The 23,029-nt window shown below is 40.7% G+C and overlaps 1 protein-coding gene and 1 long non-coding RNA gene across 2 annotated transcripts; one reads left to right on the top strand and one right to left on the bottom strand.

Moving 5' to 3' along the window:
• Window positions 1-211: 211 nt before the first annotated feature.
• On the top strand, window positions 212-1,318 carry LOC139226213 (urotensin-2 receptor). Its single transcript, XM_070856840.1, has one exon. The coding sequence runs from the start codon at window positions 212-214 to the stop codon at window positions 1,316-1,318; it is 1,107 nt and encodes a 368-aa protein (XP_070712941.1).
• A 16,103-nt stretch (window positions 1,319-17,421) lies between these two features.
• Window positions 17,422-22,643, bottom strand: LOC139227121 (uncharacterized). Its single transcript, XR_011587384.1, has 2 exons — window positions 22,560-22,643; window positions 17,422-17,591 (listed from the first exon to the last, which is right to left on the bottom strand). It is a non-coding gene; the product is annotated as an uncharacterized lncRNA (long non-coding RNA).
• Between the last annotated feature and the right edge of the window lie 386 nt (window positions 22,644-23,029).

The raw sequence follows: 23,029 nt of genomic DNA, 5'->3' as shown, positions 1-23,029 counted from the left end.
TCAATAGCACCAGCAAGATGGGCAGCATGTCTGGCAGTAGCTTTACCTAGGTGGTCCTTCCCCAGAGGGTGAAAAAGTTTGTTTTTGTCCAGAGAAGAAACTTAAAAGCACCTTAAAGGTTTTTTTTTGAAATTGTTGAGATTACATTAGAAGTGGAGTTTTTTTAAGGTTGGGACTGTTCCATCTTCTCCCTCTCACCGGTTCCGGAGAGATGACCACTGAGGTTGGCCTTCCAGAGTGGAACATCAGCACCATCTCCACCAACTTCTCAATCACGGACCGACTGGCCGCAACAGCAGGCTCGGTGGAGGAGCTGCTGGTGACCTGCTCCATCGGGACCATCCTCTCGCTCATGTTCATCGTCGGGGTGACGGGCAACGTCTACACCCTGGTGGTGATGTGCCACTCCATGAGGTCCGCCGCCTCAATGTACATCTACATCGTCAACCTGGCGCTGGCCGACCTGCTCTACCTCTCCACCATCCCCTTCATTGTCTGCACCTACTTCCTCAAGGGCTGGTACTTCGGGGACCTGGGCTGCCGGGTGCTCTTCAGCGTCGACTTCCTCACCATGCACGCCAGCATCTTCACCCTGACCGTGATGAGCACCGAGCGCTACCTGGCCGTGGTCAAGCCGCTGGACACGGTGAAGAGGTCCAAAAGTTACAGGAAGGCCATCGCGGTGGTGATCTGGCTCGCCTCCTTGCTGCTCACACTGCCCATGATCATCGTCATCAAACTGACACAGATCCGAGGCAAGTCTATTTGCGCTCCCACCTGGAGCCTCTCCGTCTTCCGAATCTACATGACCGTACTCTTCGCCACCAGCATTTTAGCTCCTGGGATAATCATTGGTTATTTGTACATTAGGTTAGCGCGGACCTACTGGCTCTCCCAGGTGACTACTTTGAACGCCAAGCAGACCAAGCGCTCGCCGAACCTGAAGGTCCTCTACATGATCTTCGCTATCGTCCTGGTCTTCTGGGCTTGCTTCCTGCCTTTCTGGGTGTGGCAGATGGTCGAGCACTTCCAGTCACCCCTCCCACTGTCCCCGAGGACGCGGGGCCACATCAACTACCTGATGACCTGCCTAACCTACAGCAACAGTTGCATCAACCCGTTCCTCTACACCCTGCTGACCAAGAACTACAAGGAGTACCTGGGCAATCAGCAGCGGGGCTTCGGCAGCAGCGGCTCCTTCCAGGGCCGGAGCCACCGCTTCCAGCGCTCGTGTCGCCGTTCCCTGTCCACCAGCAGCCAGCAGTACACCGAGTCCATAACTCTCAGCCAGATTTCCGGCAACAACAACAGCATCTAGGTAAGGAGCACGCCTGGAGCTCAGGTCTCAGCCTTCACCGCTCCCTCTCCCTGTCCACTCCTCAATCTTGCCCTCGTGGTCGAATTGCCCATTTATTCGACAATTTGCCGTTCGAGGACACACAAGAGCATCAATTCAGGTGGGCAGTAGCAAATTCCTCTCGCCGCTATTTTAAATGGGATGAGCCTGCTCATTTAAAATCGTCTCAGTTACAATAGCGCAGAGGTGAATTTGGTAAGGGCTCGTTGCCCCTAATTTCTGGCATGTAGCTCTGTATAGTTAGGGCAGCTGCTAAGGTGAACTATTTTTAGTGTAAGAATTGTAGTATTCGAATTAAAATAGCAAAACATGTCCCTCTGTTTCCATCATACAGTATAGAATTAGGTTTTGCAGAAAAATATTATTTACATTTGTGTCTTGAACAATCTTTTGTTATCAGTACTTTAGGATATTTGAGTTCAATTCCATCACGAGATACTATAAACTGTTAAGAAAATTATATTTTGGATAACTGCTAAACAAAATGTATTCAGATTATATTCCACATGAACAACTCTACTTAAAGGTACTAATCATTCAGTACTACAGGTACCACATTTACAAACTCAGTATATACCAGCATATGAAGAAGTCGATAATTTAACTCCATACATCTTCCTTACCAAGACCGAGATATGAGTTACCAGCTCCTGGAGGAGGCAAAAAACAGAGGGAAGAAAAATTGTTGCCAATGTCAGGAAAAAAAACTCCAGGAAATTCAATAGGGCATCCAAGTCGGCTCCAGGGGACTATGGTTTCCACTGACCCATCATCAGGCAAACTTAACTACACCGGAATATACCCCAGTGATTTTCTCTCTTAGTAGTTTGTCAAGTTCCTTATTAAGGACTGCAGTATCCCCAGTTTCCCATAAGTATGTGTTGCAGTACTTTGATTAATTTAGCTTCTTAGAAACCACTACTATATACACCATATGGAAAAAAATTTGAAAGTTTACAAAAAGTTTGTACTCAACTGGAGCAGATCCCAACCAAGTAAATATCATCGGATCATCGGAGTTAAATGAACCAATTATTTTTTCTGTGTATTGGCCCTGTTATTTACTAATGATAATTTTGCTTCCGAGAAAGATTAGTGAAGCCTGTCACTGCCAGTAGCTTGTTGGTGTTGCTTTAGCACATCATTAAAATACTGTAATTACCAAGGTAAAACATACAACCAATAGACTTGCTGTTACACATTTATTTATGCTGATCTGAAATTATATTTATCATTGTTTCATTAATGTTCAAATATCCTTGACTGAATTAAAAGATGTATAATTTCAATTTAGTTAGCTCTGCCATTTTCCCACTCTAATTTGCCATTAAAATAGCATACATGTTCAACTTGCAACTATACCTTTCAAATAATAGTTAATATTGACAGTTTGTTGCCAAAAATATGATCCAATCACCACCTGTAATACTGCAACTGTCTGTATTGAAAACTGTAATTTTCAGGCAACTTTGCTTTGGGATTCCTGCTTTGCCTCCAATAATCCATATTAAATGTCTCATTGTTGACATATTCTCACACTTATGATTTAATTCCATTTAGGCATAGATATTATTCCTTCATTTATTATTGAGCAGCAAGATATGGTGAATTTTAGTATATTTTCCACTACATCCGGTGAACAGTAAAATGAAAGAAACAGTAGATCCGTAAGTTATAACTTCCAGCTAGGTTTGACAATCATTTGTTCACCTAAACTCAGCTGAACAAATTCTAACAATGTCTAAACATCTGCCTGTATGGAATTAAATTGTAATTATAATAAAGTTCCATACCTATATAAATATCACAAAGGTAGAATATTGGCAGATGTTCTATAAAACAACATTATTGAGACTATCTTTCTAATCAGCAGTAAATAATTTAACAATCTAACAATTATATCTTCTGTTGATTTTACAGAACAGGAGAAATTCCATGCTAACGTTACATATTTCAGAACAGTTGTAGTGCAGTAAAACTGACTCGCAGTCATTCTGAACTTCAGAATGTTTCAGATTAAACGTATATTTAACATTAGAACCAGCTACAAGAAGTAATGATTCAGGAATTTGAAATACGTATATTTTGTGTGTTAAAAAAAATGGTACTGCAGTTCATTTCATGAATCAGGTATAAGATTTTCTAAATTAGCAACTAAAATTGAATAGACAAATGACAAATAACAGCAAGCTACTGGACAAACTATGAGGAATCCATTCTCAGAGCTGCTTTTCATTTATTGAATGAAGCACCCAATATGCTGTCTGAGCAAAATGATTAGTCAATATAGAATAGTCACTTAGGTTAAACAATTAGAAAACTTTCAGAGGTTATAGTTATCACAGTTTCCTGACACTATTATCCTACAACTTAGCTTCTTTTCCTTCTTTAGAATCATGCTTTAATCTGTGACTTTTACCTATTGCCGCTCCTACTGATTGTTAAATAGGATATTGAATTTGAAAGAAAAAAGACAACAGCCATTCTATACTTACTTTATTCCTTCTGCTACTTTGTTTAATTCTGAGCTTGTAAAGCTTGTGCTAATTCCCGAGTCAACCTGTAGTTTATTTTCCTAGCTCATATGGTAATAAAATGCTAATAGAGATTAGCCTAACTGCAAAGCAACCCGATTTCTGGTTTCCATGGAAAAATAAATGAGATCACAAAATTTGATTCCCAAAACTGGTGAAAATCTGAAAATCTCATGCAATAGAAATGGTATTTTACTTATTCAGTCATGATAATGGGGCTGTAATTAAAAACAAATGGAATAGTAGAATATGATCCTCAAAATTCCAGTAAAAGAATTGGAATGCTTTGGAACAAAAAGAGAATGTTAATACTCAATTACCATACATTAGTGTATATAAGGCTATATTTGAAGTGGTAACTCTGGTTGTGATAAATCTTATGGAAAAGTGACGCATTAAAAATTCATTTAGTTGATTACATCAGTTAGTAACCATCCACTTAAAAAGATAAAAGTAATTATGCAACAAGCTGGCTAAGTCATATTTCAACCTGTTAAAAAAACACATTTCCACATACCAAATTAATATCTAGAATGTTTACATTGTGCATTAATAAACTCCACTTCAAAGGCACGAATTCATTTGGTTGGCAGGTGTTGCAACATCCTAAACATGTATTTGTGACGATTTATTTTCTTGAATAATTCTAACTAAATTATAAACATGTTCTTGTAGAAATTTTTGCCCTAATGTTGGTCAAAAATTGAGAAGTATTAGGCAGCTGACAATGTATTTTAATATCATCTTTGAGCAAATGAAATAAAAATGAATAAGATGTGTGGTCATTTTCATTCTTGATTTTTGTGAAGGTTTGTGGGTCATCCACTTTGGATCTAAGATAGATCAGAGTAGTTTCGAAATGGTGAGAAGCTGGGAACTGTGGCTGAGCAGAGAAAGTTAGTTGTCCAAGTACAGAAATCACTAATGGACAGGTACAAAAAGTAATTTGAAAGGCTAATGGAATGTTGTTCTTTATCTCAAGGAGGCTGGAATACAAAAGGCTGGAAGTTATGTTACAGCTGTACAGAGCTCTAGTTAGACCCCATCTGGACACTACATTCAGTTTGGGGCACCACTCCCCAGAAAGAATATATTGGCCTTAAATAGGTGCAGTGCAGATTCACCAGACTAATACCATGGCTAAAAGGGTTACATTATGAGGACAGGTTGCATTGACTAGGCTTATATTGCCTGGGATATATATACTTTGGGGGTGATCTAATTGAGGTGTTTAAGATGATCAAAGGAATAGGTAGAGAGAAACTACTTCTTCTGGTGTGAGAGTCCAAAGCAAAATGAGAGCTACGCCATTCAGGGGTGATGTCAGGAAGCATTTCTTCACACAAAGGGTAGTGGAAATCTGGAACTCTCTCCCCCCAGAAAGTTGTTGAGGCTAGGACAATTGAAAATGTCAAAACTGAGATTGATAGATTTTTGTTGGGCAAGGGTATTGAGGGTTACGGAACCAAGTTGGGTAGATGGAGTTAAGCTACAGATCAGCTATGATCTAATTGAATGGTGGAAGAGTCACGAGGGGCTGAATGGCCTACTCTAGTTCCTATGTTGCATTCATCCAGTTAATATATCTGTCCTTATGTTGCTAATTTAACTACTTTGTGTTTCTTTCATATGGTCCTTTAAGACAGATCTTCAAGCAACTCTTTCCATATGGTACATATAAAAAAAATAACATTGTACATGAAATGCATAATGGTCTGACCCAATTAAGTGACTCAAACTGAATCTCAGATGAGCACTCATTATACCAATGTGACAATTGGCCCTGAATCTCCTTGATGTCAATTCCTTGGCATGGTGCCAGAAAGTTACGCCATTCACCAGCATATGGGATTCCTGGGTAAGGTCATTTACATATGAAGCGGTATAAGCTCTAAAATTCTAAAATTTCGAGCATCTTGGATGCCAGGAAATCTCAGTTCAGAAGTGGTGCAGCCTCCATAAAGACTGCAGTCTTTGTGAGAGCACTTGGGTAATGCAGGGCAAGGCAACAGATATTCTTTCCTTGACCCCTTTGCATTTTAGCAGGGCATTTCCCATCCTCATTTGATGTGCCTCTTGCCAGAACCATGAGCAGTCATGGCGCAGCATGACAGGACAGCATCATGTCAAAGGACAGGTGAATTTTTCACAGGAAGATCTGCAAGTACTCAAAGAAGTGGAGGACAGGATGGACTAGGTCCTGTGACGCAGATACCCTTTAAAAGGATTCAGTGCCCAAAAAAATCAGGGCAGTAATCACTTTCATAGTGACAGGCAGAGCTGTTTAGTCTGTGCAGCAAGATTGAAGTTCTTTGCAAAGAAGATCACAGATATGCAATTACAACCTTGAACAATTGCCTCCTCTATGGCCCACAAAGGACCTTTGTTGCCTATGGACACGCTGTGGAAAGTAGTATCGGGTGTCTTCTGCCATGTTGCCTTATACTTTCTGCCTCCATGCACTGCTGTTCCTTCTCTTCCTCCATAAGGATGCTAATGAAAGGTATGGGGAATGCCAAACCTACCCTAAGGTAATTTTAAGTACATTAGGGGCCTGGGGAGTGATGGGAGGTCAAAAAAATATAGGGGTGTGATAAGATTGTAGCACTTTGGGGGATGGATCAAGTGCCAGCATCAGTGACAAAACTGTGGAAAAATAGTTTGATAAAACATCTGTGAAACCAGAAATAAGCATTCAAAGTTTGGGGATTATTCAAAGCTCAAATCCCTCCCTTCCACTTGAATCAGGTAACTGGGGGAGCAGGTATGTCTATTTTATAGGGGTCCAGTTTTCCCAATGCTCAGCAGTGGTATAAAAGTGGGAAATTAAACCAGGTGATTGCTGCTCCTATGCAAATCAGACCGGGGCAGCGTGAGTTGTGGATCGTAAAAGCTACCACAAAGATGGAGGCAACTCGCATCTAGCACAATAAGCAGCAATGCATTAAATGCAAGTTTCCTTGATCTTTTTAAATGCGATAATGGTGTTATAACGATGTAAGTGCTGAAGAAAGCGAGGAAATTCATGGCATTTTAAAATTCGCACACTGGCCATCCTATAAGTGAGTTTACCAATTTAAAGCCAATTATTCCTGAGTGTTTTCTGCTAAGGCTTCACACCCACGAGGAACTGGATTGAGACTATGTAAAATAATTTCATGTATGGTTGCTTTTTTAATTGTTGTCAAAATTCAACCTCATCCTATCAGTCTCTGGAAAATGCTGTCTAACCATATGAAGTAAAATTAAATAGTTAAACTAATATATGGACAGAATGGATGAATGCAAAAATAAGGATTAGAATCAGAGTCAATGTATATTTTTATGAGGAACTTTGGTAGATTCTGTTCATTTGCAACATCAGTTCTCATTTGAATTGATCACAATACTATGTATATTTCTGAAGTGATAGAAATACTAAATCAAAACACAAAGGGGATAAAATTGCCCCTTTTTTAGAGGCCCGTTAGCACCTCTGGGGAGTGCTAACTGGGCAGAAGAGACTTTTCACGCCGGGGAAGGGGCACTACCGGCTCCTGGGAAATTGCCCAGGAGGTTGCGGAGGGGCAGCGCCACACCTCACACACCTCACAGGTAACGCCCCGGGCCGCCGCACAACCACCGATAATGTCATCGGGACGCAAGGCTGGCCGACATCTGCTCCAGGGGCGGGTCTTATAGGGGAGGGCGCCAGCGTCCCGTGCCGCCATCTTTACTGGTTTACCGACTCTTGGGTCAGCTCCAGTATATCAGGCCTAGTGTGGTGCAGCCCGGCACTCCGTTTTGGAGGCCGGGCTGCAGGACCGGTCCCACGCTGTCCTGGTGGTCTAGTGGAGGCCATGAGAGGCCTTGTAGAGTGCGCAATGGCGTTGAAGTGCATTAGCACTACACGGAGCATTCGACTAAATGTGGCATCAAGGAGCCCTAGTAAAACTGAAGTCAATGGGGATAAGAGAAAAACTCTCCAGTGGCTAGAGTCATACCTGGCACAAAGATGGTTGTGGTTGTTGGAGGCCAATCATCTCAGCCTGAGGACAGCTATTGGACTTTTCTGTCACATGGTCCTCACAGTTGAGTCTACACTTTGTAGCAGGGCTTACCAAACAGAAATTAACAGTGGAAACCATGGCTAGTCCTTTTTCCTTGAATAGGAAGACTACATTAATTGCTAGTCTTTCACAACATCTGCAATACCCCACCAGAATAATGGATCCCACAGACTGAGAACTAATAACAGTGAGACCAGTGATCAAAATCATCCTCGACAAGCATCATTAACAATGGCCATGTGCAAAATTGTTTGAGGATAGCCATATGAAAACATGTGAACGCTACTGGCGATCAACCTATTTTGACTACATCTATAAGCGATTAGAATGGTCGAAGACCAAGCCAGTACACATCCAGGAAAAATAATACAATAATTGCAATTGTTTAAAAAATATATATTTCCAACTATCGCAGTGTGCCATTCATCGATTTCAAAGAGAATGTTATCTTCACAGCATCTAAACAAGACTCTAAGATATTAAACGAGAATAATAATCACATTGAGATATAAATTGACCTTCTGTAATTCAAGGTTATTCAGATAGACCAATTTGTATAATCTAGGACATGGTTGCTTAAAAGTTGTAATTATTTTTAATCAAAAATCTTGATTGTTTATTTAGTAGTCTTTGTGGGAATTTTGTATGACTAAATTATTCTTTTCATGTACAGTAATTTATATCAACATACATTGTATCATATTAAAAGGAGGTCCTTGATATGAGTGATCAAATATCTAAATGTAGAAGAGCCTAGAAATTAACATTTGACAATATGAAATGAATGTTTATATGTTATATGATATTCCATTTATATAGCACCTTTCACATCCTCAGGACATTCCCAAAGTGCCCCACAGCCAATGAATTAGTTTTGGAGTGTGGGCTATGTTAAAGGGAAACATGGAAGCTAATTTGTACACAATGAGATAAATGGCCGGAAAATCTGTTTTAGTGATGTTGGTTAAGGGATAAGTGTTGGTCAGGACACCAAGAGAACTCCCTACTCTTCTTCAGTTGATGCCGTACAATCTTTAGATCTGTCAAAGAGGGCAGACACAGCGTTGGTTTTAACATCTCATCTGTAAGGCGACACCTCCAACACACCTCAGTACTATACTGAAGCATCATTATGTGCATTAAAGTGCAACTTAAACACACAACCTTCTAATTCAGAGATAAGAGTGCGACATAAGAGCTAGGAATTAGGAGCAGGAGTAGGTCATACGGCTCTTCGAGCCTGCTCCGCCATTCAATAACATTATGGCTGATCTAAGACCTCAACTCTACTTTCCTGCCCGATATCCATATTCCTTGATTACCCTAGCGTCTAAAAATCTATCTAACTCAGCCTCGAATATACTTAATGAGTCAGTATCCATAGCCCTTAGAATTTTATATGATTCAATGAGATAAGAACATAAGAACATAAGAATTAGGAACAGGAGTAGGCCATCTAGCCCCTCGAGCCTGCTCCGCCATTTAAAAAGATCATGGCTGATCTGGCCATGGACTCAGCTCCACTTACCCGCCCGCTCCCCATAACCCTTAATTCCCTTATTGGTTAAAAATCTATCTGTGATTTGAATACATTCAATGAGCTAGCCTCAACTGCTTCCCTGGGCAGAGAATTCCACAGATTCACAACCCTCTGGGAGAAGAAATTCCTTCTCAACTCGGTTTTAAATTGGCTCCCCCGTATTTTGAGGCTGTGCCCCCTAGTTCTAGTCTCCCCGACTAGTGGAAACAACCTCTCTGGCTCTATCTTGTCTATCCCTTTCATTATTTTAAATGTTTCTATAAGATCACCCCTCATCCTTCTGAACTCCAACGAATAAAGACCCAGTCTACTCAATCAATCATCATAAGGTAACCCCCTCATCTCCGGAATCAGCCTAGTGAATCGTCTCTGTACCCCCTCCAAGACTAGTATATCCTTCCTTAAGTAAGGTGACCAAAACTGCACGCATCACCTCTTGTTCTTCTAAACTCCAGAGATTATCGGCTCAATCTACTCAATCGCTCCTCAATCTAGTGAAGCTTTGTTGCACTGCTTCGAAGGCATATATGTCATTTCTCAGATAAGGAGACCAAAACTGTGCACAGTATTCCAGGTGTGGTCTCACCAATGCCCTGTACAATTGTAGTAAGACTTCCTTACTTTGGTACTCCAACCCCCCCATGCAATAAAGGCCAACATGCCATTTACTTTCCTAATTGATTGCTATACCTGAATGCTAACTTTCTGTGTTTCCTGTACAGGGGCATCTAAATCTCTCTGAACAACCAAAATTTAATCGTTTCTCACCATTTAAAAAAAAAATCTGTTTTTCTATTCTTCCTATCAAAGTAAATAACCTCACATCGCCCCACATTATACTCCATGTGCCACCTTATTGCCACTGAGCTAACACTGTGTTGATTATTTAGTGCAGGCATTAACCCATTTATTTTTAACACCTCCAATAAAATATAACAAGTTTAGAACTCTCACTTAATTTTATTACAATGAAGAAAACCAGAAACTCAACTGACAATGTCTGGGCAATCTCAGTTAAAAGTCACTGCCATATTTATTGATGAACTGATTAAAAAAAAGTTTTTGATACAAACGGAACTATTCTACCAGCAATTATTTCTCCCCTTTGAATATAGTGGATGCAATATGTAAAGAAAATATAAAGAAATACTCTGAATCCGTTAGGATTTGTTGGTCTAAAGTACTTAATCCTTTTTCATTCACTGTTATGAAAACTTTTTTGTGCATCTTATAACGAACAACAGACATTTACTTCCACATAGGGTAGAAGTAAAAGAACAGTTGCCACTGTTATTCTATAATTATGCTGAAAACATAAGAGCATAAGAAATAGGAACAGAAGTAGGCCATATGGCCCCTCGAGCCTACTCCGCCATTTAATACGATCATGGCTGATCCGATCATGGACTCAGGTCCACTTCCCTGCCCGCTCTCCTAACCCAGAAACTGTCTTAAATTTATTCAATGTCCCGGCTTCCACAGCTCTCTGAGGCAGCGAATTCCACAGATTCACAACCCTTTGAGAGAAGAAATTCCTTCTTATCTCAGTTTTAAATGGGCGCGGCCCCTTATTCTAAGATTATGCCCCCTAGTCCTAGTCTCCCCTATCAATGGAAACATCCTCTCTGCATCCACCTTGTCAAGCCCCTTCATAATCTTATATGTTTCGATAAGGTCACCTCTCATTCTTCTGAATTCCAATGAGTAGAGGCCCAACTTCCTCAACTTTTCCTCATGTCAACCCCTTAATCTCTGGAATCAACCTAGTGAACCTTCTCCGAACTGCCTCCAAAGCAAGTATATCCTTTCGTAATTATGGAAACCAAAACTGTACGCAGTATTCCAGGTGTGACCTCACCAATACCCTGTAGACTTCCATGCTTTTATACTCCATCCCCTTTGCAATAAAGGCCAATATTCCATTGGCCTTCCTGATCATTTGCTGTACCAGCATACTAACCTTTTGTGTTTCATGCACAAGTACCCCCAAGTCAAGCTGTACTGAAGCACTTTGCAATGTCTCTCCATTTAAATAATAACTTGCTCTTTGATTTTTTTTCTGCCAAAGTGCATGACTTCACACTTTCCAACATTGTACTCCATCTGCCAAATTTTTGCCCACTCACTTAACCTGTCTATGTCCTTTTGCAGATTTTTTGTGTCTTCATACATTGCTTTTCCTCCCATTTTTGTATCGTCAGCAAACTTGGCTACGTTACACTCGGTCTTTTCTTCCAAGTTTTTAATATAGATTGTAAATAGTTGGGGTCCCAGCACAGATCCCTGCGGCACTCCACTAGTTACTGATTACCAACCCGAGAATGAACCATTTATCCTGAGTCTGTATATTTTCTGTTAGCCAATCCTCTATCCATGCTAATATATTACCCCCAACCCCTTTATCTTGTGCAGTAACCGTTTATGTGGCACCTTGTCAAACGCTTTCTGGAAGTCCAAATACACCACATTCACTGGTTCTCCTTTATTTACCCTGTTCCCTACATCCTCAAAGAATTCTCGCAAATTTGTCAAACATGACTTCCCCTTCATAAATCCATGCTGACTCTGCCTGACCGAATTATGCTTTTCCAAAGGTCCTGCTACTGCTTCTTTAATAATGGACTCCAGCATTTTCCCAACCACAGATGTTAGGCTAATTAGTCTATTGTTTCCTGCTTTTTGTCTGCCTCCTTTTTTTAAATAGGGGCATTACATTTGCAGTTTTCCAATCTGTTGGGACCTCCCCAGAATCCAGGGAATTTTGGTAAATTACAACCAATGCATCCACTATCCCTGCCGTTACTTCTCTTAAGACCCCAGGATGCAAGCAATCAGGTCCAGGGGATTTATCTGCCTTTAGTCCCATTATCTTACTGAGTACCACCTCCTTAGTGATTGTGATTGTGTTAAGTTCCTCCCCCACTATAGCCCCTTGACTTTCCACTGTTGGGATATTGTTAGTGTCCTCTACTGTAAAGACTGATACAAAATATTTGTTCAGAATTTCTGCCATCTCCATGTTCCCCATTACTAATTCCCCAGTCTTGTCCTCTAAAGGGACCAACATTTACTTTAGCCACTCTTTTCCTTTTTATATACCTGTAGAAACTTTTTTTATGTTGTGCTAGTTTACTTTCATAGTCTATCTTCCCTTTCTTAATCATTGTTTTAGTCATTCTTTGCTGGCTTTTAAAAGCTTCCCAAGCTTCTGTCCTCCCACTGGTTTTAACCACTTTGTATGCCCTTGATTTTAATTGGATACCGTCCTTTATTTCTTTAGTTAGCCACGGATGCCTGTCTTTTCTTTTACACCCTTTTCTCCTCACTGGAATATATTTTTCTTGAGAGTTGTGAAATATCTCCTTAAATGTATGCCACTGTTCATCAACTGTCCTGCTCTTTAATCTATTTTCCCAGTCCACTTTAGCCAACTCTGCCCTCATACCTTCATAGTCTCCTTTATTTAAGCTTAGTATGCTGATTTGAGATCCAACTTTCTCAACTTCCATCTGAATTTGAAATTCAACCATGCTAATCACTCATTCTGAGGGGATCCTTTACTAGGAGCTTGTTTATTAATCCTGTCTCTTTACACAGGACCAGATACAAGATAGCCTGCCCCCGATTGGTTCTGTATCATACTGCTCAAGGAACCCGTCCCTATGCACTCTATGAATTCTTCCTCAAGGCTACCCTGATCAATTTGATTTGTCCAATCAATATGGAGATTAAAATCACCCATTATTGCTGTTCCCTTTTTACAAGCCCCCACTATTTCCTGGTATATACTCCGACCAACAGAGTTGCTACTGTTAGGGGGCCTATAGACCACGCCCACCAGTGACTTTTTCCCCTTATTCCTTATCTCGACCCAAACTGTTTCAACATCCAGTCCCAGAAAATTCCTGGATGAATCTTAAGGGAGTATTTTTAAATGATCAAACTGATATATAATCAAAATAGACAATTACATCGTTGGCACAAAGAGCTAGGAAATGGCAATCAAATTGGAGGAGTTTCCTTTATTGCGGTCTTATATCAAGCAGGAATCCTATTCATAGAGGACATAGAAACACAGAAAATAGGTGCAGGGTAGGCCATTCGGCCCTTTGAGCCTGCACCACCATTCAATATGATCATGGCTGATCATGCAACTTTAGTATCCCATTCCTGCTTTCTCTCCATATCCCTTGATCCCTTTAGCCGTAAGGGCCACATATAACTCCCTTTTGAATACATCTAATGAACTGGCCTCAACAACTTTCTGAGGTAGAGAATGCCACAGGTTCACAATTCTCTGAGTGAAGAAGTTTCTCCTCATCTCAGTACTAAATGGCTTACCCCTTATCCTTAGACTGTGACCCCTGGTTCTGGACTTCCCCAACATCGGGAACATTCTTCCTGCATCTAACCTGTCCAATCCTGTCAGAATTTTATATGTTTCTATGAGATCCCCTCTCATTCTTCTAGATTCCAGTGAATATAAGCCTAGTCGATCCAATCTTTCTTCATATGTCAGTACTGCCATCCCGGGAATCAGTCTGGTGAACCTTCGTTGCACTCCCCGAATAGCAAGAATGTCCTCCTCAGATTAGGAGACCAAAACTGTACACAATATTCAAGGTATGGCCTCACCAAGACCCTGTACAACTGCAGTAAGACCGCCCTGCTCCTATACTCAAATTCTCTTGCTATGAAGGCCAACATGCTATTTGCTTTCTTCACTGCCTGCTGTACCTGCATGCCAACTTTCAATGACTGATGTACCATGACACCCAGGTCTCGTTACACCTCCCCTTTTCCTAATCTGTCACCATTCAGATAATATTCTGCCTTCCTGTCTTTGCCACCAAAGTGGATAACCTCACATTTATCTACATTATACTGCATCTGCCATGCATTTGCCCACTTTCCTTACCTGTCCAAGTCACCCTGCAGCCTCTTGGCATCCTCCTCACAGCTCACACTGCCACCCAGCTTAGTGTCATCTGCAAACTTGGAGATATTACATTCAATTCCTTCGTCTAAATCATTAATGTATATTGCAAATAGCTGGTGTCCTAGCACTGAACCTTGCGGTACCCCACTAGTCACTACCTACCATTCTGAAAAGGACCCATTTATTCCTACTCTTTGCTTCCTGTCTGCCAACCAGTTCTCTATCCACGTCAATACTTTACCCCCAATAACATGTGCTTTAATTTTGCACACTAATCTCTTGTGTGGGACCTTGTCAAAAGCCTTTTGAAAGTCCAAATACATCACATCTACTGGTTCTCCCTTGTCCACGCTACTAGTTACGTCCTCAAAATATTCTAGAAGTTTTGTCAAGCATGATTTCCCTTTCATAAATCCATGCTGACTTGGACCGATCCTGTCACTGCTTTCCAAATGCGCTGCTATTACATCTTTAATAATTGATTCCAACATTTTCCCCATTACTGATATCAGGCTAACCAGTCTATAATTCCCTGTTTTCTCTCCCTGCTTTTTTAAGAAGTGGGATTAAATTATCTACTCTCCAATCCATAGGAACTGATCCAGAGTCGATAGAATGGTGGAAAATGACAACCAATGCATCCACTATTTCAAGGGCCACGTCCTTAAGTACTCTGGGATGCAGACTATCAGGCTCTGGGGATTTATCGGCCTTTATTCCCATCAATTTCCCTAACACAATTTCCTTCAGTTCCTCCATCATGTAAGACAGGAGTTCCTTGAAACAGGAATTGAACTAGAATGCATTCCAGGTGAGAGTTTAAAGAGAGTAGTATTACTCAGCAAAGTGCCTTCAGTTACAGGAAAAATATTCCTTTACTTACATAATCCCTCTTTTATCTCATATTCTTTTACATAAGTGAATATTAATAATGGTACTCGCATACAGTTAATCTGAGTTTATCCAAAAGATTGTGCCTTCTCATAAAATTTTGGACAAAGGTCATGATTTGAGGATAAGCTTGTAGCAGCAAATAAAGTTTTAAGGATCGGTCAAGTTTGCAAAATGTGAGATTGATGTCTTTAGAGTGGTAAATTGCAGATGTCACTGTATTCCTCATGAGTAACCCCTTACTCCAGCCAAGAGAGGGAGCTGTCAAGCATAAATCTCTTAAATTTATGTTTATAAAGCAATCTGGAGATCCTACAGCTTCCTGTACTTAAGATTACTGTTACAATTCTACACTTGAACTAACCTTTTTAATTATTAACTGTATTTTTGGCAGTATTATTGAGGATCTGATTGTAATAGAAAATCAAAAGCATCTTAATCATCTACATCTGGAATGAGAAGATTCCTGATTATTTATAGGTTATGGTAAACAAATGGGGAGAATGAGCACATTGTGAAGCCTGCATATGTAAAACCACCAAAACCCAAAAGATTCCCTGGAGTAAGCTGATGAATGACTGTGGTTTTAGTCATCCACCAGGCAATGAACACCCTCAATATAAAAGTGTTAGACATACTCTCCCCACTCCCTTTCTTCCCAAGAGGAATAAATGATCGCAATGGAGTGAAAGAATTTATATTCCTGCAAGAGGCAAATCACACAACTAGTATATCAATGGTTTACTGTACGAGTGAGCTGGTTATTTAAGTCAGGGTCGGTAAAGATACTCTCACGGTGAAGGCCTGCAGACCTCAGAGCAGTGTAACAATAAGCCAAATTCAATGACTTAAAAATGGAAATAGCAAGAAAGAGTGCACAGTAAAATACACACGTCTGCAGTGATGTGAATGAATAAGTGTATCAAGGTATGCATAACAGCAACAACTCACATTGAAATAGCACCTTTAACATAGCAATACATCCCAAGGTGCTTCACAGGAGCGTTATCAGACAAAATTTGACACCGAGCCACATAAAGAGATATTAGGACAGGTGACCAAAAGCTGGGCCACAGACATAAGTTTTCAGGAGCAACTTAAAGGAGGAGAGAGAGGCAGAGAGGTTTGGGATGGAATTGAAGGTGCAGCAGCCAATGATGGAGTAATGGAAATTGGGGATGCGCAAGAGGCCAGAATTGGACGAAAGCTCACATCATAAGCAGGGTTTTAGGGAGGGAGGAGGATACAGAGATAGTGAGGGACAAGACCATGGAGAGATTTGAATATCAGGGTGAGAATTTTAAAATTGAAGCGTTGCTGGACTAGGAGTCAATGCAAGCACAGGGGAGAACAATACTTGGTGTGAGTAAATCCTTCAAATCAATGGAGCAAAATTATGTGCATGATTGTGTTCCAGGGAATTGTGTGACAAGGAATCTTCCAGAAATAAGGACTTGAAAATCCAGTACCAGCAAAGTATCTTCTCCCTGGTGCACAAACAAGAAACACTCTCAACTTGATATGAATTTTCTCATTGGACAGCGAAACTTTAGGATGTTATCAGATCAAGAACACAACTACATTAAGCAACGCTTTCAAAATTATCAGTTGCTTGGATCTGCATATCTTCAATTTCTGCTTAACAGATACTCTGGAGAATTCTCCACCTGGTTTTGAACCATTCCCTGATATACAGATATTCTTCGTGAGTAGTCAGTTAGGGCCACTGAACAAAGAGCTACTACAATCATTACAAAGTATTACAAAATACTTACAGCACAGAAACAGGCCATTGAACCCAACAGGTTCATGCCGGTGTTTATGCTCCACATGAGCCTCCTCCCACCCCTCTTCATTTAACTCCATCAACATATCCTTCTATTCCTTTCTCCCTTACATGCTTATCTAGCTCCCCCTTGAATGCATCCACGCTATTCACCTCAACTACTCCCTGTGGTAGCAAGTTCCGCATTCTAACCACTCTCTGGGTAAAGAAGTTAATCCGAGCCTCTGAGACAATAGATGATGATTTTCATAGCAATGATACTGACAGAGGAGACAAATATTGAGAGATTTAATAAGGGAGAAATGCAACACATATGCAGAGGCAATAGACTCAATTCATTTTTGTATTTATTGTAATAATGTTATTGTGTTGCAGAGAAAATGATGCACCATCTATTGCAGTGTGAAGGAAACCTGCTATTTCTAAGGAACTTCAATATCGCCTCTTGAAAGTTGATCACTGTTTCCTTCCTCCTGATGCTGAAGGTCCAACCACCTATGATGAAGGAAAATGTACTCATGAGGATGACACATGGAAGTATTTTTTGTGGCTTCAGATAAAACAAAATATTCTGGCTAGAAATATTTGACATGTAAATTTGCCATTTCTTGAGTCTATAGGCAGGGTTTTTCTTGTTTGAAAATCTTGAATCGAACAGCTTACTTTACATAAGTATGCTCAACCACAAAATATATTCTGCTTTCCATGTCCAAGGGGAAAATAAATGAATTAGATTAAAGTGGCTGTTATGAATGCAATAAGCAAACTTCATCATTATTGAATAACGTTGACATAAATTTCATGTCGACATAAGAAACGGACTCAGATCGAAATTGGTTTGCACCTGTTTTCGGCCAGCAAATATGCGCAGGGAACAATCCCTGTGCCCGAAGACGAATGTCCAAGGATCGCGAGAACTTAGTCCTTTAGCTTCATTGTAAAATAACAGCTAACTGCGGGGGCTGCCAATCAGACACATCCTTGCAGCTAGCCAATCAAGGCCTTCCCTATTGCGGTTGGCTTGGGCGCCAAGGCGATCCTCAGGAAAAGGGGAGATAAGCAAACAGCGGCCAGCAGTTTAGCTGTGGACCAGGGAAAAGCACTCCTGCTTCTCCTGGCTCCACATCAAGACAAATAAAAAACAAAAAAAAATAAATTTATTTCCTTGATTGGCTAGCTGCAAGTACGTGTCTGATTGGCAGCTGTAGAACTGGAGAAACTAGTCAGAGCTTGCACAGTGCATGCCCCGCCTAGACTTTCATGAATATAGCGGAAGGATCCTAAGAAAAGTTGCAACATAATAAACCCATAGAAATTACACAACTTAAACAAACAGAGGCCATAGCCTTGTGTACTGCCCTGTGCCAAAAGCTCATTTTAAAATCTGAGAGTTCCCAGAGTGGTTTTTAGTGATACATACATGTGCAAAGTCAATGGCCTTCAATATTTCTTTTTGGCCTCAGTGCCATTTTCCCATTCACAAACATCGTATATCCACTCCTCCCCTGCTCCCCAAAACTTTACCAACATCCACAGCCTCTGTTTTTTTCTCAGTGGCATCTGACTGTTTCACTCTGCTCCCCAAAATCATGATTTCCCTCTCTACGCTCAGGGATGGTGCTTTCTCGCAGAAGTACCAGGGGTTGTGGTCTCTCTCTGTGCTCCCTTGGAGCACTATGAGGAGAAATTTCTTCTCAGAGGGTTGTAAATCTGTGGAATTCTCTGCCACAGAGAGCTGTGAAGGCTGGGTCAATGAATATATTTAAGGCGGAGATAGACAGAATTTTGAGCGATAAGGGAATAAATGGTTACAGGGAGCGGGCAGGGAAGTGGAACTGAGTCCATGATCAGATCAGCCATGATCTTATTGAATGGCAAAGCAGGCTCGAGGGTCAAATGGCCTACTCCTGCTCCTATTTCTTGTGTTCTTGTGAGCTCAACTGGACTCTGGGACTTCCTGCCTGAGCAGTCCAGGATCCCAGGATTCTTAAAGAACTTTCTACTCCCTCCTTGAGTGATGTCAAATTCAGACCCTGAACTTCCCATACATCAATCCCTCCTCCAGGGCTCACAAAGTCCATCTGCCCTCTGAGCATTCACAGACCCATATTGTTTCCAGCCCCAATTTGAATGCTCCCAATCCTCAGACATCGGTGCTTCCAGAAGCTCCCACTTTTTCCTGACCCAGCCCAATCCCACAATCACCCGATTTCTCTTTCACCCATGCATGTTCCAGTGGCTGCCAGGCAGCCTTTTTCTTCTGACCCAGTACATGTTGGTTATCAATTTTCAACATGCTCTGCATTTAAAAAAGGTAAGCATTAGAAATGTAGTACTTTGATCAAGGTACATGTGTCAGAGCAATATAGAGATACTGGTTAAAAAAAAAGAGAAGACTGAGGAGTCACAGGCAAGGAGAGAGTTACATAAAGAGTAAAGAGTGGGAAACCGAGAGATCAGTGACAGCTAGAGAAAGGGAAAGTGAGAAAGAAAGAAAAAAATAGAAGACAACCAGAAAGCAACAGAGATTATTAGAGTCAAAAAGAATAAGTGAGGCAATTGGAGATTTGTTTGAAATGTTTTCTCAATCTAAAAGCGATATAATCTCAAATATAAGTATTGTATGTAACATACCCCTGTGATTTCTTGTGTGTCCACAGAGAAATCAGACTTAGGAATGTTCTCGTGAGTTGAAACTCTTTGCATGTTGTTTCCCGGATTTTGCAAGAGGAAAAACAAAATAACTGTATAATTTACATCAACCTGATTCCTGTAACAAATCTACAAAGTATAACAACAATTCCACAAGTGTGTAATTGTAAAAAATACCTTGTTTGCAAAATGATAATCAAGCAGTATTTGTTTACACTTTATAAAATTTTGTATGTCCCAAAGCACACTAACATGTATATGGGAAGTAACATTACATGAGGTCAGTGCCTTGCACACATTTAAAATATTCTTATTGCACTGAGGTAGAAAGGTGAAAGCAAACTTATGGTTCAATATAGGATAATGATCACAAAATGATCTATTTTTTATCGACAAGAAAACATCGCAAACAAGTAATATTTCTGCCAGCATCATGTTTGGGTTATTTGCTGTTTCCATAATTTTATTCATATATTTCTTTAATATTCTTGACAATATTAACAATGTCTGTGTTCTTACATTCGACGTACCCATTAACCCTCAAATCAGTATACTTAGTATCTGTTCCTGTAAAGAAATACCAATGATTGCATCTTGTATGATTTTAGCACAAGAGCATATTAAATTATTTTGATTGTAAGAGTACTTTGGGCCTGAAATTGGTGAACTTACCACCCACTGCCGCCGACTGCCACCCACTGCTGCCGACATTCCTCTGCAACATCCACCCAGTGCCACATTTGATGTGGCCTGGAGCGGGCAGGAGAGGAGAGCCACCGCGAAGCGCCCGCCGACATCAGTGGACGGCCGAGTAGCGCAAGTGGACTCCTTCCGCCGAGATGCGATATTCACGTGGGCGGGAGTCGGCGGGACTCAACGGCAGAACGGGTGTGGACCGCTGGCTGGAGGCAGGTCTGTCCCCGACGGTAAGTGGGAAGATCGTGGAAAAAAGGTTGAACATTTTTTATTTGTTTTTTCAACAGCGGCTTACCTCGATGGGGTCACCTGAAGGTCTTCCGACAGATTTTTTATTTTTGCGAATGATTTTTATTTTTAGGTCTTCGACCCTCCGTGGGCCCGACTCCATCCTCGGCGGCACTCGGGCGACAAGCGTCTCTGCCGCCGAGAATGAGAGCTCCCGCCGGCTGCCGCCCAGATTGGCGGCGTAAGTCCCTCATTTGCCGCCCGCCGACTTGAGGGACATTGATGATGAAAATCCCACCCAAAGAACCATCAGATACCTCGGCGGCCATCTGGGCAGCACTTGGGCGGGTGGATGCCTTCATCAATTTCGGGCCCATTATCGTTAAATTTATAAAGAAATAATCACAAAACCATGAACATTTTGGTATCCATGTTTGTGCTACCTCCACCATCAAGATTTCTGCCCTTAACCCATTTCTCTGCTCTGTTTCTCCACCATTTCTTATATTCTAAGTGTTTACATAATTTAGTGTTAAATGCTGTGATTGAAACAGCGCCAATGACCACTTGTGGTGAAGCATTCCATACTCTAATGCATTTGTAGTAGATTCCTCAGTTTATACTTCCCTGTAACCAATTCATCGGCTAATGAAAATATAATCTATTCTGATTTACCCCCGCAAGCCTTTTCATATTTTTTAATAATACTATTAGATCTCCCTTAGTTTTCTCTACACTGGTGAACACAGGCCTAGTTTTTTTTTTTTAAAAGTGTTGCAACACAATTATTCCCTTTGATGCTTGGTATTATCCCAGTGAATTTATGTTACACCTTTTCCATTGCTAAATATTCTTTCTATAAAGCCCACAGATACTCCAAGTATAACCCAATGTCTTGTAGTAATGACTGGCATCTTGAAATAGTTTAAAACAAATGGTATCTCCTTATAGGCTGATTATTGGATTCAGTTTTGGAAAATGCAGTTCATAGTTTGAACAGCAGAATCCTAGTTAGTAAGCTGATTTTGCCACGAGTAAATCTTTTCTGCTTGCTGAATATTCACATGGCAATAAGAGGCACTCAGTTTCCAGCTCAATAAAACAGCATTAATCTATTGGATCAGAATTTGCAATTGGCATGATTGCATACTCTCAGAGTACGCTATCATACCACCTTTGAAATTGACCGCAAGATTTCTCATGCACTAAACCTCGACCTTACGAACTGCCAATTTCCGACTTCACAGATCATCCGTTGCAATTGCCATATCATCATTGCTGGTGCAGATTTGAGCTAATTGCCCACCAACTACACAGGAGAATTCCACAGCAGGCATGGGAGTCTGTTTGCACAGTATAGGGGGGTGGGGGGGGTGGGAGGGATATGCAGCACCTTGAAATATTTGCTAAAATTAGTTATTTGATAAAAATATAATTAAAAATTATCTTCAAAATAATTATCTATATCCATTTAACTAATATCTCCTCTTTCTACTTATTACAACTGATTCCAACACAACACAGAGAGACAAATAAAGGGTGAAAACAAACTACCACAGCACCAACGTTCTTTTCATTTCAGAGCAAGATTATAAGGGTGTTTTCATTAGAAAAAGATGCCCCTTGTGCAATAGCTGCGATGTATTTTACAAAACTGGTTCATCCAAGGAATAAAAGGAAAAGAATGTCTAACATTTTTGGTTAACTGTTCGAAATGCCGATGACGTAGCTAACTATTCCCTGAGGCTTTCATGATTTGAACCAATTTAACAAACTGTTAATGAAATGCAGTTCTCCTGCAGTGAAACTTGTGCACTCAAGAAACACAAGCAGGATATTTACATCACCTCTGCTAAAATTAAGCATTAAAAAATCACGAATGAATACCAGAGATTGCTGTTTCCGGATTGGCACATCGCCACAGATGATCCCAGGTACGCTTACACACACGGTGCGTCCCTGAGATTTGTGGGTAATTATGCTGTGCACAGTGAAACAACGCGCGATTTCAACGTGAACTCGTTCCAGGTAAGTGCGGATTTCCTTCGGAGGTCGGCGACGTAGTCCTTAGCTATACTGCAGACCGCAATTTCTGGGCCATTGTGTTTTCAACTATGTGGGGATTACGACAAGCTCTTTAGGCATTAATAAAAAGAGCAGAAAGAATGAAATTATACTTAAAAGTTATTACAACTTTACCATTTTTTTTATTCAACTAGTTCACATGTCAACACCAGCTGTTAACACGTCAATTTTTTTTATATGTGCTTTCAGGTCAAATTTACTTTCAGTAAAGATCAGAACAATTTAAAAAAACTACCTGCCTTGAGCAACTGCTGCTCAATTAATAGAATTAG

The sequence above is a fragment of the Pristiophorus japonicus genome, chromosome 16 (genome assembly GCF_044704955.1).
Source record: "Pristiophorus japonicus isolate sPriJap1 chromosome 16, sPriJap1.hap1, whole genome shotgun sequence".
In the NCBI taxonomy this organism is placed as follows: domain Eukaryota; kingdom Metazoa; phylum Chordata; class Chondrichthyes; family Pristiophoridae; genus Pristiophorus; species Pristiophorus japonicus.
The sequence above is the reverse complement of the archived record's forward strand: the minus strand, read 5'-3'. Positions and strand labels throughout refer to the sequence as shown.

Bases quoted from the DNA above. Each gene is read 5' to 3' on its own strand.
- LOC139226213 (XM_070856840.1), top strand. From the start codon at position 212: ATGACCACTGAGGTTGGCCTTCCAGAGTGGAACATCAGCACCATCTCC.